At 50.7% G+C, this 14,025-nt stretch overlaps 1 protein-coding gene across 1 annotated transcript in view; it reads left to right on the top strand.

The window, feature by feature from the left end:
* NSUN2 (NOP2/Sun RNA methyltransferase 2) overlaps window positions 1-13,777 on the top strand; it is a gene marked incomplete at both ends in the record, with an annotated part of 28,678 nt that extends 14,901 nt beyond the window's left edge. The window contains 11 exons of the mRNA XM_080698022.1: window positions 764-894; window positions 4,366-4,439; window positions 5,254-5,384; window positions 6,270-6,366; window positions 8,244-8,428; window positions 8,677-8,769; window positions 9,194-9,329; window positions 10,022-10,102; window positions 10,335-10,473; window positions 11,688-11,727; window positions 13,495-13,777. Coding sequence (XP_080554148.1) covers window positions 764-894; window positions 4,366-4,439; window positions 5,254-5,384; window positions 6,270-6,366; window positions 8,244-8,428; window positions 8,677-8,769; window positions 9,194-9,329; window positions 10,022-10,102; window positions 10,335-10,473; window positions 11,688-11,727; window positions 13,495-13,777 — 1,390 coding nt within the window. The remainder of the gene's footprint in view (window positions 1-763; window positions 895-4,365; window positions 4,440-5,253; window positions 5,385-6,269; window positions 6,367-8,243; window positions 8,429-8,676; window positions 8,770-9,193; window positions 9,330-10,021; window positions 10,103-10,334; window positions 10,474-11,687; window positions 11,728-13,494) is intronic.
* Between the last annotated feature and the right edge of the window lie 248 nt (window positions 13,778-14,025).

The raw sequence follows: 14,025 nt of genomic DNA, 5'->3' as shown, positions 1-14,025 counted from the left end.
AGGATCCTCCTGCAAATTCAGCACAAATAGCGTTAGCAGGAAGTGTTCCTGTGTTAAGTGTGGGAAGCAGAGACAAGGGTTAGGGTTAGATGTGTGAGGGATACAGATCCTCCATGGAAAACCACAGATTGGCTCAAGTACGGAGGGTGTTTTTCTTCTTTTTTCTTTTTCTTTTTTTCTCTTTGCAGGACAGGGGATGGAACCCAGGGGCATTCTACCTCTGGGCCACACCCCCAGCCCTGTTTTTTATTATTTATTTTGAAACAGGGTCTCACTGAGTTGCAAAGGGCCTCACTAAGCAGCTGAGGCTGTCTGCGAACCGTGATCCTCCTGTCTCAGCCTCCTCAGTGCTGGGATGACAAGTGTGTGTCATCACGCCCAGCTTAGTACAGAAGTTCTGATATTGAAATTCATCTAATGTGCTGAATGCAGTTGTCACTCAGCTTTATGTTTTGCTTATTGACATGTCAGGAAATGTACATAGAACAGAAAAACATTTATGTAAATAGGTGCTGCTTTTACTAACACAAAAAACACCTTGTCTGAGAAATGACTTCACTTACTCCCTTAGAAGACTTTGGTTTTGTGTTTTGTTTTATGTGGTGTGGGATGGAACTGAGGGCTGACTCGTTAGGTTCTGTACCCCCTGCCCTTTTTGAAATTATAATGGTGTCATAAAGACCAAGCACATAATAGATATGTGCTTGTAACGTCTGCCTTGTGGGTGCACTTAGTCCTAGGGTAACCTGGTGTCCATCTTTAGCTTGCAGCTGCGGATTGCGACTCGAGGTGCCGAGCAGCTGGCAGAAGGGGGGAGGATGGTGTATTCTACATGTTCTCTGAATCCCATTGAGGACGAAGCAGTCATAGCATCTCTGCTGGAGAAAAGTGAAGGTGAGCTTGCTTGATGAATCTTAGTAAAAGTATATGCTTTTAAAAAAGATTTTTCTAATGTATGTATTTCTGTAGAGACCTTTTTCTGGACGTTTGTTTATATGTGTAACCTAAGGCCATATCTCCTACAATAAGATATCATAATTAAAAACACTTTCCTAGTAGATTTATCCAGTTTTGTGAATTACTGCAATATGCCATAAGCTTGAAAGATTGTTAGATTTTTATCACGTTATTACTTTTTAAATTTTTAATTGTGGCAAATTTTATATAAAGTTTATCATCTTAACCACTTACTTTTGGTGGTGGAGTTAATGGGGAATGAATCCAGGAGCTCTTTACCACTGGGCTCTATCCCTCCCCCCCTTTTTTTGGGGGGTGAACCCAGAGGTACCCTACCTCCAAGCTACAGCTCTTTCTGTTTTTTACTTTGAAATGAGGTCTCTCTCAGTTGCTGAGGGTCTTAATAAGTTGCTGACGTTTGCCTCAAAAACCTGTCTCAGTCTCATTAAGTACTGGGATTACGGGTGTGTACTACCGTGCCTGGGCTTTGTTTTTTATTTTGAGACAAGGTCTTGTGAAATTACTGAGGCTGGCCTCAGACTTGTCCCTGTCCCAGCCCCCAGGTCCTGGGTTGCAGGCATGTGCCACCAGGCCCACTCACCTTCACCGCTGGGTCGTTGTGCAGTAGTGTCAGGTAGATTAACCTTTTTTTGCAACTGTCACCATCGTTTACCTCCAGAACTCTTCATCTTGGACAACTGAAACTGGAGGTGTTAAACAAGAGGTCCCCAGGCCCCTTCTTCCTTCACCCAGTGACCTCATTCCGGTCTCTGCTGTGTGGGTTTCCTCCAGGATCTCTTCTAGGCTGCTCGTCAATGGAGGCATCATGTCTGCTCGCGACTGGCTTGTTGACCTCGCTCAGCACGACGGCCTCAAGGGTTATCCGTGTGCTGGTATCAGAATCATTCCTTTTTAGAGCCGAGTAATACTCAGCTGCGTGTACAGACCGCATTTCGCCCGCCCCTTCGTGTAGGTGGACACCTGGGTTTCTTGCGCTTGCCTATTGTGAAGAGTGCTGTGAGTGTGGTGCACAAGTCTCTCGGAGATCCTGGTGTCAGTTCCTCAAGGGTACGAACCTGCATCCTCTTGGTTAGGTTTCTCTTAGCTGCCTGATCTGGGCTGTGCACTGCGTCCTTCGGCTGGGATTCACAATGCTGTGCTAATTTTGTTTGCCTATACATACACCTAGGAAAAGACACGATTTCTGAACGGTGGTTCTTGCACGGTCACTACCCCGTATTTTTGGTAGCCCTTGGTAGAAATGAGGATGACTGTGGGGATACAATTGAATCGTTTATCGTGGCACATCATCGCATGCAGGCATTTTGGGCCAGGCATTAGAACTCCCGAACCCGTCTGGATATGTCTGCATTAGCTAGGACTTAGAGCAATATTCTACGTTGCTTGAGCAACACAGTCTCCTCGTATATCCTTTGCTGGGTTGATGCCAAATCTCTGTGAAAGAAAATGGACTGAGCCTTTACCGTTGCATGCCTAGCAGCTATTCAGTACTAGCCTCAGGGCTAGTAACAGTATATGAGGGTCTCAGGCTGCTTTCTTTGCTAGTGCCTTTGTTTAAAACATTACTTTCCTTGTGGGGTGTGGTGGCACGTGCCTGTAATCCCAGTACTTGGGAGGCTGAGACAGGAGGACCGCAGTTTCAAGGGGAGCCTCAGCAATTTAGAGACACTCTGTTTCAAAATAAAGAAGGCTGGGGGTTGTGACTTGGAGGTTAATGTTCCTGGGATCTAAATAAATGACTCCCTGGTTTCTTGAGTGTTCCTTTGACTTGGAGTGGGTAGAGCTGCCACCACATCCTGTGCTTAGCCTAAAATTATTATAGATTCTCTTACGTGTTTAATATTCTCTACTGAGTCTCAGGTTGCCTAACTTGGCACTCCATGTAACTGTGGCTCCTTTTTCTGTCTAAAGCTCCTGGCTAAGTCCAGAGCCAGGCCCCCTAATTACAGGAGGAAACACTCCCATCGCAGAGTCAGCCCTGTCCTGGCTGGAGGCTCTGCGTGGTGCTTCCGCTCCCTCCTGTCCCCACTTCCACCTTGCCAACATTAGAGGTGCTTGGTGCTCAGTCCTGACGAGGTTGCCCTCATGGGAAACACCCACCTGCCTGCTCTGTGGGGCCAGTGTCCACCTTGGCTCCAGGTGCTTTCTGCCCTCATGGGTTTCTGCCTTCCAGCCTTTGAGTGGTTCTCTTATTCTGCGATTGTTTTCTTGCTGGACAAGTGGGTTTCCCGTGTGTACTTGTGTGTGGCATGATACCACAGCCATCTTTGCATGTGGTTGTTTTTAGACCGCGGCTAGATCTGTCGGGGACGTTGTGCACAGTTGGGGCTCCCCCCAAGAATGAGCAGAGCCTTGTTCTTCGAGTCACTGGTTTTTTTTTTATTGGAGAGTGTGTGATCCCACTTGAAAGCACTTGCCCGAAGCTGGAGGAAGGACAGCTGATACCTGTGCAGATTACCAGCGTGGGGTTGGAGTTGGCAGCTCTGGGTCAGATGCTGGTGGGAGGTCACCGTGAGGCCAGCCTTGCTCAGTCATGAGGCCCCTGGACAGTGTTTGAGAAAACCAGTTGCTGAGTACTTGTGCAATTACTGCTGTTAGGTTTAAGTGAAGATATTCAGAAATAAATAACAGAAGTCAGCAAGGTGCTTGCCGGAGAAGTTTCTCATTGACCAGTGTCCACCTTGGGGATTCCTGCTTTGCTTTTATAATTGTTCAGGCTTTTCATTGCTTCTCCACAGAGCTTTTCGGTTTTCCTCTCTGAAGCTGTCGCATCTGTATTGATCATGTGGATAGCAGCTGGTTTAAGGGGCTTCCTGAAATGGCTCCATTTTACAGCTTCCTGCAGTGGCAGAGTGTGTTCACAGCCATGGTTCACAGCTGCTGTTCCTTTGTCTTTAGAATTGGGCTGCTGGGCGATTGTAGAAAACCTAGGACCATTCCCATGGCCCTTAAATGTTGCTCTTTGCTTCTCGTGTGTGAGACACAGGCGCGAAAGGCCAGGTCCTATGGCCAGTGTGTGTCTGTGACAAGCCAGCCTGTTCAGCGGGCAGCATGGGGGCGCCTTTCTATTTTAGCAGCTTTATGGAGCTGTAATTTACATGTCATAACGTTCACCTGTGCTGGGTTATATTGGAGATTATTAGTAACTTTGCCTAGTTGAGCACTCTCACCACTGTCTGGTGTTAGACCATTTCAGCACCAAGACTCCCCGTGCCTGTTGGCACTCACTGCCGCCCCCACGGCCCTGTGGCCGCGGATCTCTGACGGTGTGTTGCTCTCAGGGCATTCCTCTGAGTGGAATCATAGCTGTGCCATCTTTGTGCCTGCTTTCCCTGGTGCAGTGGGCTGGGCCTTTTTGAAAAGCTCTTTTTTTAATCTATCCTGTAGGTGCCCTGGAGCTCGCCGATGTGTCTGCTGAATTGCCAGGACTGAAGTGGATGCCTGGGCTCGCGCAGTGGAAGGTAGCCCTCCACCAGGGCGCTTGGCAGGCCTAGACTGGGCAGTTGCAGTAGTGTCCACGCTTGGTCAGCGGGAGCCACGTGCTGCTGCGTGTGGGTCACGGTTCAGAATTTGTTCCAGCTCACGTGGAATGACCGTGGGCACCATTACACATGGGCTTCTTTCTGCCAGTGGAAGTTTCTTTGCCTTTATTCCCAGTATGGAAACCAGTTTTGTTCTCATCCAGATAAATAGAGCTTTGTAACGTTTTTGTTGTTCTTTTGTCTTTGTGGTACTGAGGATTGAACCCCAAGGGCGTTTTACCTCTGAGCTACATCCCAGCCCTATTTTTATTTTTTATTTTGAAACAGGTGCTCACTCAGTTGCCAAGGCTGACCTTGAACCTGCAATTCTCCTGTGTCAGCCTCTCAAGTACTAGGATTATAGACATGCACAGCCATACCCAACTTAAAGCTTTGTTTTTATTTATTTTTTATGATCTGGCCTTCAAACTTTGTTTCCTATATGAAACAATTCACTTCACATTTTTGGTCCAGAAACAAACTTGTTTTACAAAGCAGAGACCTACATGGAAAATGTTCTTTTGTAATGATTGTCTTGGTTTTGGAATGAAAATATTTTCTCCTTGTTACTACCAGAGAGTATGTAATTTGAGGATGTTTTGTAAATGTTCCATCTTTATCTTTGCAAATGGTCTGTCTTTGGACAGAGAGTTGCCCTTGGTCGTGTTTGGGAGCTTGTTCACCAGCCCTTCGCTTTTCTTAGCACTGATGGTCTGGATGAATCTGTAGTCTAGAAAGTGCCCTCTTGCATCAGGTCATGACCAAGGACGGGCAGTGGTTTGCGGATTGGGCCGACGTTCCCCACAGCAGACACACCCAAGTTCGACCCACCATGTTCCCACCAAAGGACCCGGAGAAGCTGCAGGCCATGCACCTGGAGCGGTGGTGAGTCTGGGCGCGCTGGGTGGCTCTGCCCTCTGGGAGTCTGGGCACCCTGGGTGGCTCTGCCCTCTGGGAGTCTGGGCGCGCTGGGTGGCTCTGCCCTCTGGGAGTCTGGGCGCGCTGGGTGGCTCTGCCCTCTGGGAGTCTGGGCGCCCTGGGTGGCTCTGCCCTCTGGGAGTCTGGGCGCCCTGGGTGGCTCTGCCCTCTGGGAGTCTGGGCGCGCTGGGTGGCGCTGCCCTCTGGGAGTCTGGGCGCCCTGGGTGGCTCTGCCCTCTGGGAGTCTGGGCGCCCTGGGTGGCTCTGCCCTCTGGGAGTCTGGGCGCGCTGGGTGGCGCTGCCCTCTGGGAGTCTGGGCGCCCTGGGTGGCGCTGCCCTCTGGGAGTCTGGGCGCCCTGGGTGGCTCTGCCCTCTGGGAGTCTGGGCGCCCTGGGTGGCTCTGCCCTCTGGGAGTCTGGGCGCGCTGGGTGGCGCTGCCCTCTGGGAGTCTGGGCGCGCTGGGTGGCGCTGCCCTCTGGGAGTCTGGGCGCCCTGGGTGGCGCTGCCCTCTGGAGAGCCGACGGGCTCTATCCGGTGGCGTTGGCGTTGCTGTAGTGCCTGGGTAGCACTGTGCCCAACCCCACGTCTTGGAGCCTCCCAGCAAGGGACGTTCTTGGTGCCTGCATACAATGAGAGTATTGGCACCGCGTGGCCATAGCATGGAGCCGTTCTGAATAGTGGAATTGGTTCTTTGGAAGACGACAGTTTAGTCATGCTAAGGTTGCAGGCTATGTATGTGACAAGACGTGACCTTGCTGCAGATTGACTTTGTTTTTTGGTCTTTGCTTAATACTTTAAAAACTGCACTTTGAATCCTTCATAAAGTGTGAATTTTACATGTGTCTTTTTAAGTCTTAGAATATTACCTCATCATCAGAATACTGGAGGGTTCTTTGTGGCGGTGTTAGTGAAAAAATCTTCAATGCCGTGGAATAAACGTCAACCAAAGGTAAAGGAACATTTCCATCGTGGCTGTATGGAGAAAGACCAGTAGAATAGTGAGGAAAAAGTGCTGGGAAGGGAGACTTGGTGATGGAAACAGTTCCAGTAATGTTATGTGTATATGCATATGGAATTATCAGTACCCATCTCAGTAATATGGATGGGAATGGGGGCCAGGGTGGGGCCCCCAGGAAACGCCCCAGATGCCGTGTGCGGATGTGTTTCTATTCAGAACCTCGCGATGATGTGTAATTAAAAAGCTAAAGGTTAACACTTCTCTCCTGTCTCTACGCTCAGCAGTAACTTGGTTGTCTTTCCTGTTGCTTATGTGGCACGCTCAAAGGCCCCCAGCTGGGGATACCACACAGGAGTCAGCTTTTCGGGAAGTCATTGTGGTGGCTGCTTCCAGGGGAAGTTCTTTTCACAACTTAAGAGATTGGAGTAGAAGGGACACATACCACTTGCCTTGTCCAGAGCCTGGAGTTGGTTTGCGTTGTGGGTTTTTTGTTGTTGTTGTTCTTGTGTTTTTTTGTTTGTTTGTTTTTGTTTTCAGAACCCAGGGCCATTAGACCTCCTAATTCTTATTCTTTATTTTGAGACAGAGTCACTGAGTTGCAAAGGGCATCACTTAGTCGTAGCAGAGACTGGCTGCGAACTATGATCCTTCTTTCTGTCTCAGCCTCCCAAATGCTGGGAGTACAAGCATGTGCCACCACACCTGGCTTATGTTTGCTTTTAACACAAGTGGAATGTGCTTTCTGGGAAACAGTGTATTGGGGTGTTGAGAGTTTGGGCTTAGGGTGTTGAATCTTGGCCACTTACTTAATAGCTTTGCAATTTTAGAGACAGTAGAAATCACCTACTTGGAAGTACCATAACTTGTGAACTTATTTAATGGGGATTGAGAGTTGCTATTTCTACCAATCCTGTGATCTATTAGAAAGGACATATACTTTTTAAATAGCTTTTTTCAATGTTAAGAATTGAATCCAGCTGGGCGTAGTGGCGCACGCTTGTAATCCCCGCACTTGGGAGGTGGAGACAGGAGCATCACGCAGGTTCGAAGCCAGCTGTGCTGGCTTAAGAGACCCTGTTTCTAAATTTAAAAAGTATAAAATAGGTCTGGGAGTGTAGCCCGGAGGAAGAAGGGCTTCCAGGAACCCCAGTACCACCAAAAAAAAAAAAAAAGAATCTGTTGCCTCATACCTACTAAACAAGTGCATTCCCACTGGGCTACACCCCTCCTAGCCCTAAAAAATAAGTAAAACATTTTCTTGATGCGCAAACCAAATTTAAATTATACGATTCCTTAATTTAGCAGTGTGCCTCTCCTTGGGTATCTGCTTGGAACTAGAAGACGCCCCAAAACAATCCTCACCTTCCTTTTTGCTGCACCGTTCATGTGCTTGTCCTCTTGCCCCTGCCTGGTGTTTTAGGGATTGTGTTTCACTCCTCCTGTGTCTTGCATTTATCGTGCCAGACAGCAGGCACGCGCTGAGTGTCTTAGATGAGAGCAGGCTGGTGTCCTTCCCTGAGGAAGTACTGCCGTGAGTGAGGGAGCATGCATGTTGTCCCAGCACTGAGGAGGCCGACAGGAGGAGTCAGCTTTAAGGCCGGCACACAGGGACTGAGCGAGGCACATGTTTCAGAACAAAATATAAAGCAGGGCTAGTGTTGTAGCTCAGAGGTAGAACAGCCCTGGGCTCATTCCCCCATACTACCCAAATACACATGCCCAGCTAAAAGTGATATGTGTTTAAAGAAATGTGGTTGTCTTTCTCTTAGTGCTGTAGAAAACAATAACTGATTTTGTGAACTAAGTTTTAATATTATATCAGTAAAAAGTATGCCATTCTTTTTTGTGTAAATTGTTTCCTACAACAGGTACAGGGTAGATCTGTGGAGACCAGAGAAACCATGCAGTCCAGCCCTGTGGCTCCCACCGAGGGGAAACCCGCAGACAGTGCAGAGCAGGAAAGTCAGTTGGTCACTGGGACTGGTGACGCAGAAATAACTCAGACAACTGAGAATTTAGAAAATAACGAAAACAAGAAGGACGGCGTGTGTGGGTACGGAAGAGAGCTGTTGCTGGGTCCTGACCATCTGGGGTCTGCATAGGTCTTTAGATAAGCTGGGGCCGGAGCCTGGCCGCAGGGTTTTGCTCGGGGTGGGGGTGAGTACGAGGCCTCCACATCTGCCTGCAGCGTGGGGTGCCGGTGCAGAAGCCTGTTGAGTAGAGCAGCCCTCGGGTAGGAAGGAACAGCATGCTTTGGGGTATTGAACACATTCACTTAGCCCATCCTAATTCCTTTCTTAGCCCTCCTCCATCAAAGAAAATGAAGTTGTTTGGATTTAAAGAAGATCCGTTTGTATTCATCCCTGAAGATGACCCGTTGTTCCCACCGATTGAGTAAGGATCCATTCGGCCTGTTTAATTCTTCTTTTCCTTTGGAGACACTTAGTGCAGAATGACAAATGTGCAGCGGGGCGTGCTTGGCCATTGCTGTGGTGAGTGCCCACGAGCGTGGCCGCTGGCGCCGTGTTGGGCGAGCGGCCCTTGTGCATCTGTAGAGTCTCGTGAGCACTCAGTGTCGGTATCTCACGCCCTTGTCACGGGATTCACGGTGGAGACAAGGCCGCCCGTGTCTCTAAGCCGTGACCTGGCTGGGGCTGGCCGGAGGCCCCACGTGCGGGTGGGTGGAGCTCAGCAGATGGGAGCCCAGAGCAGGACCCGCGTTGCAGTTGTAGACGCTGAGTTCTGCAGGGCACGCGATGGTGTTGAGACAGTGCTGAAGTTTGAACTCAGCTCCTGTAAACAATTATTTTGTTCACAGGAAATTTTATGCTTTGGATCCTTCGTTCCCACGGATGAATTTGCTGACTCGAACTACGGAAGGAAAGAAGCGGCAGCTCTACATGGTTTCCAAGGAGCTGAGGAACGTGCTGCTTCACAACAGCGAGAGGATGAAGGTAGAGCCGCGGGCGCCTCAGGCCCGCAGCCTCCGCTGGTCGTCCCGGGCGGGCCTGTGCTGCCCACGCCGCTGTGGCCTGGACTTTGCCCGTCACACCTTCCTTGGTGTTTCAGACACCAAGGTGCTTTCTTCATTTGTTTCCCCTCTGCCTCCCGGCCTAGTGCAGCAGGTGGCCAGGAGTGTTCTGGGAGCACGCTCCATGGGGTCTGCCATGCTCGCTCCTCTCGGGTCTGCCGGGTTGTCAGGCCGTGCGACCCCTGACCGCGCCTTGCCTTGATGGCCCGTGCAGTGTGTGTGCCCTCCTTGGGTCTCCTCCTCCCTCCCTCCCTTCCCTCCATACTAGGGATTGGACCCAGAGGCATTCTACCTCTGAGCTACACCCCCAGCCTTACTTAACTTTTTAGTTTGAAACAGGGCCTCACTGTGTTGCCGGGGCTGGCTGAGACCCTGCAGTCCTCCAGGCTCAGCCTCCTGAGTACTGGGGGTAGTCCTGCGGCACCGTGCCCACCACTTTTAGTTTCTGCTCTGGTAATTGAGTTGAGTATGCAGAAGTCACTCACAGCTGTTGGTCAGTTCTTGAACCCTCTACTTCAGCAGCTGCTCACACACAGCCTTGCCGTTTTGTAGTACAGGGGATTTACTTTTTTTATTCTCCTGATTTTTGTCTGTTTTATTTTTTTTAATTTACAGGTTATTAACACGGGGATAAAAGTCTGGTGTCGAAATAATAGTGGCGAAGAGTTTGATTGTGCTTTCCGGTTGGCACAGGAGGTAATTCTGAAAGCCCTTGCCACAATTCATGCCACACAGTTGGGCATGCGGGGCTGCCTGCTGGGCCGCGCGGGGTCTGCATGGCTGGGGACCTAGCCGTGGCGGGTGCTGCGCTCCTCCTGGGTGGGTGTGGGTTTCCTCCTGTGGCCCCTCCCCAGGGGCTGGGGCTGTGGTGAGGGCGATGCTGCTATTCAGGGTGGCATAGTGGTGACTGCTCTTTTTATTCCCACAGGGAATATATACATTGTATCCATTTATCAATTCAAGAATTATTACAGTATCATTGGAAGACGTTAAGATATTGTTGACCCAGGAAAATCCATTTTTTAGAAAACTAAGCAGTGAGACCTACAGTCAAGCCAAGGACTTGGGTAAGCAGATTGATTTTAGTAAAGGTGCTGACTCATCTTTGTAAGCACAGCAAAAATATAGGAGTTTCTGATTTTTTGACAAATTTCTCAGTTACATATTAACACAGTCTCTATCTGGGTTCCACGTCCTCAATTTACCCAATCGTGGATTGAAAATATTCAACAAAAAAAATTGTGTTTCTATAGAGATGACAAAGGGTACGAGAGGATGTGGATGGTTTCTGGGGGAGGCTGTGCCACTGTATGTAAAGGACTTGAGCAGCCCGGGGGTCTGCTGGGACCCTGAAATCCATCACCATGTGCACAAGGGGCCTCACACGGACTTTGTTGACTTCCAGAAAGCCTTGTAGACTCTCACCGTGTCGGGTGTCAAAGGCGCCTTCTGGAGGTTGCTCTGCTCCCCTGGCCTGGTGGAGCGCCCACAACCCACGCTGAGTCTGAGGTATTCAGGGTTGGTCTTGAGCCACCCTGGGAGGCAGCTTGGCGAGCTGGAGAGTCCCTGGCCGGGTCAGCAGCCATGTCCCTGCCCTTCTGTGGTCAGCGGGGGGCTGGGGCCAGGCCCCGGTCCTTGGGCTCACCTGTGTTCTGAGGCACAAGACCAGCTAGCCTTGAATAGAGATGATTATTGGTTGCATTGTTGCCTTTGTGTTTCATAAATTTCCACTTCAGAGCACCCTGGTGGCATTTCCTGAAGTCCAAGTAACTTTGCCAAGCGCTTGGGTTGTGTTTCCCTTTGTAACTGGCCGTTCAGTGTGCCTGGCTCTATTTATTGAGACGCTCAGACCTTGTGTTGATGATCCACCCTTGCTGACCACGGCTGCGGACTGCGCCGCCTCCTGGTCTGCCGCCTACTCGCCTTGGCCGAGAGCCCGCCTGAAAGGAGGGAGCTGTTCGTACTGGTCCTTTTTCTTTTTAATCCTACAGAGACATGGCTGCAGTTATCGTTTCTACTGTTTGTATGGTATTTCATGCTGCTTGTGGGAATTGAAGCTATAGTTCGTCTCATCTTGAGTTCTGAGGATGAGCCAGTGCTGGTCCTGCTCCTGAGAGGGGCTTGCTGAGAGGCCCTGGGCTCAGCTCAGCTCAGCTGCATGTGTTCAGGGGCCTTTGTTCCATCTGAGTCCTTCTAAGCAAAACAACACAGTGCATAGACGTGTTCCACAATTGTCTACTAACTGGGGAGCATGACACATGTGTGCCTCTTTCTCTTCCAGTGAAGGGGAGTGTCGTGCTGAAGTATGAACCAGACCCTGCGTAAGTTAGCACACGCCGTGCCACTGGATGTGTTGCGTGCTGTGGGGGTGTGTGTGGCGGGGGCAGGGGGGCGGGAGCTCTTGTGACGGTAGCACCTTTGAGAATGTTCCTCTGAAGGGAAGTTTGTGGAAACCTCAGAACTGAAGCGTTCTTCTCATAGGTTGTTCTGATGGTGCTTCTTTATGGAATAGTTAGCACGGCCCAGGTGTGTTTGTATTTATGGAGAACAAAATGCCGAGTGCTTACTCTGCATTCTGATTTCTAGCACACTAGCACTGCCTGGTTACATGGTTCAGCAGGGGTGAGAGACCCTTGTTCTGCTGCAGGCTTATTTCAGCACCTATGGGGACAGAGACGGAGCCCCTGAGGCTCCTGGGCCACTGTTGTGACTGTGTTCGTGCTCCTGCCTCCAGCAAGTGTCAGCAGCATGTGCCAGGTCAGGGGCCTGGGGAGTGAGGTGGCTTGCCTGGAGACTCAGCTGAAGAGTGGCAGAATCCACCTCGCCCATGGCAGCTACCTCTTAATATGATAAAACTCCATTCCAGGAGGGGCACCTAGTGGGCTTGGGGAACATAGGAGAAGCCACTGGAGCAGACCAGGCTGCCAGGAAGGAGGGCGGATTCTTTCTCTGCAGCCCAAGGCCCCATGTGTCCTGGGCGTTAGACTGTCTGGCTGCTGTGCGGGGCACGGATGGGGGCTCAGATATGTGTGTGTAGAGTTGAGTGTGAGGAGGGGTGGCCCCAGATTGCGGGAAAGTGGACCAGGTGACAGGGTGGAAGCTGGTGGTCCCCCTTGAGGTGGATGGGGTTTGGGTCCCTTCACCTCCGTGAAGGGTCAGGAGCACTTGGCGATCACAGCTTTCAGGGCCTTAGAGTGTCATCTTCAAGAATGGGAACTTGGGATAAGTAACAGTCTGAGGTGCTTCAAAGGGCATAAGGGCGGCCTCTGGAGAGAGGGCTGTGTAGGAGAGGGGTAGGGCAGGAGAAAGTAAAAAGGAGAGCTGCTGGGCACACGCAGGCTAACAGCAAGGCCAGAGAGACAGGCCACAGCTCAGGGAGTTAGGGAGGTGTTTTTGTAATTTCCTCATGTTTTTTTCTTCAGCTTATTACCCATGCTTTACACCAGGAAAATGGAAAAGTATTGATGCTGTTTCTTTCTCAGTGGTGGTTATTCAGGCCATTCTTCTTCTTTTCTGACCCCCTCCATCCCCCAATCTAATCGATACCCTCTAAGGACATCCTCAGCCTGTGCTGATGCCTGGCTTGTGTTAATTAACCCGGCCTGTCACGTGAAAAAGAAGTTAGTAGCCGTGCTCGCGGTTCTGGATCAGAGGCTGCCTCCGGGTTCAGAGGGATGAGCAGGTCTGGGGGCGTGACGCGTGTTCACGAGGCACCACATCTGAGGGACTGGTGGGAAGGAGCAGTTGTCCTGGTCCCTGGCCTGGCCCTGCCACACGCCTCCACGAGGCTGCACTTGGTTTCCCAACACCACAGCGAGGAGCAGAGAGCAGGGGGAGAGGGGAGCAGGGAGGAGGATGTGCAGTTCCAGCCCCACTGGTGCCTGTGATGTCTACAGACCTACAATCACTGCATGGACCACTCGGGTGAAATCCGAGGAGGCAGGTCTTCTTGGAGATGTGCCAAAGCACCACAAGCCAAACGTCCCCAAGACCCACCCCTGCTGCCTTGTTTGAGCGTGTTCTTTGTTTTAGGGGAGAGGATGCAATTACAAGAACCATTATTTACCCGAAGCCGTCTTTGTTTGCAGGAATCCAGATACTCTGCAGTGTCCTATTGTGCTGTGCGGATGGCGGGGAAAGGCCTCAATTCGAACTTTTGTGCCCAAAAATGAACGGCTTCATTATCTCAGGATGATGGGACTGGAGGTGTTGGGAGAAAAGAAGAAAGAGGGGGTCATTCTAACCAATGAAACTGCAGACAGCTCTGGGCAGCCAGACGAGGAGGCCAGTGAGGAGCTGAGAGAAGAGGAGGCCGGCAGCCTGGACGCCAGCCCAGACTGCAACCCGGCCGCGCCTGAGCCGCCCCGGTGAGGGCCCAGGCTGGTGCAGTGAATGCAACTGGATTCTGCCAGCCCCGCCCGCGGTATCAGGAACCAAATGTAGAACTCTGGAGCTAGAAAGTGTGTATTCGTGGAATCTGGAAACAGTTGTGGCGGTGGGAGCGGTCTGGGGAGTCAGCACTGCTTTTACAGGAGCTTCTGAGAGCCGGTCTTAGCATCAAGGGTCGCTGGGTCTTCTGTGTTCTCTGGCGGAGCCGGGTTGAGTGTGTTGAACCTTAA

Source organism: Muscardinus avellanarius, assembly GCF_963383645.1.
Source record: "Muscardinus avellanarius genome assembly, chromosome: 1".
Taxonomy (NCBI): Eukaryota; Metazoa; Chordata; class Mammalia; order Rodentia; family Gliridae; genus Muscardinus; species Muscardinus avellanarius.
Note: the sequence above shows the minus strand (reverse complement) of the source record. Positions and strands in the feature narration are given on the sequence as shown.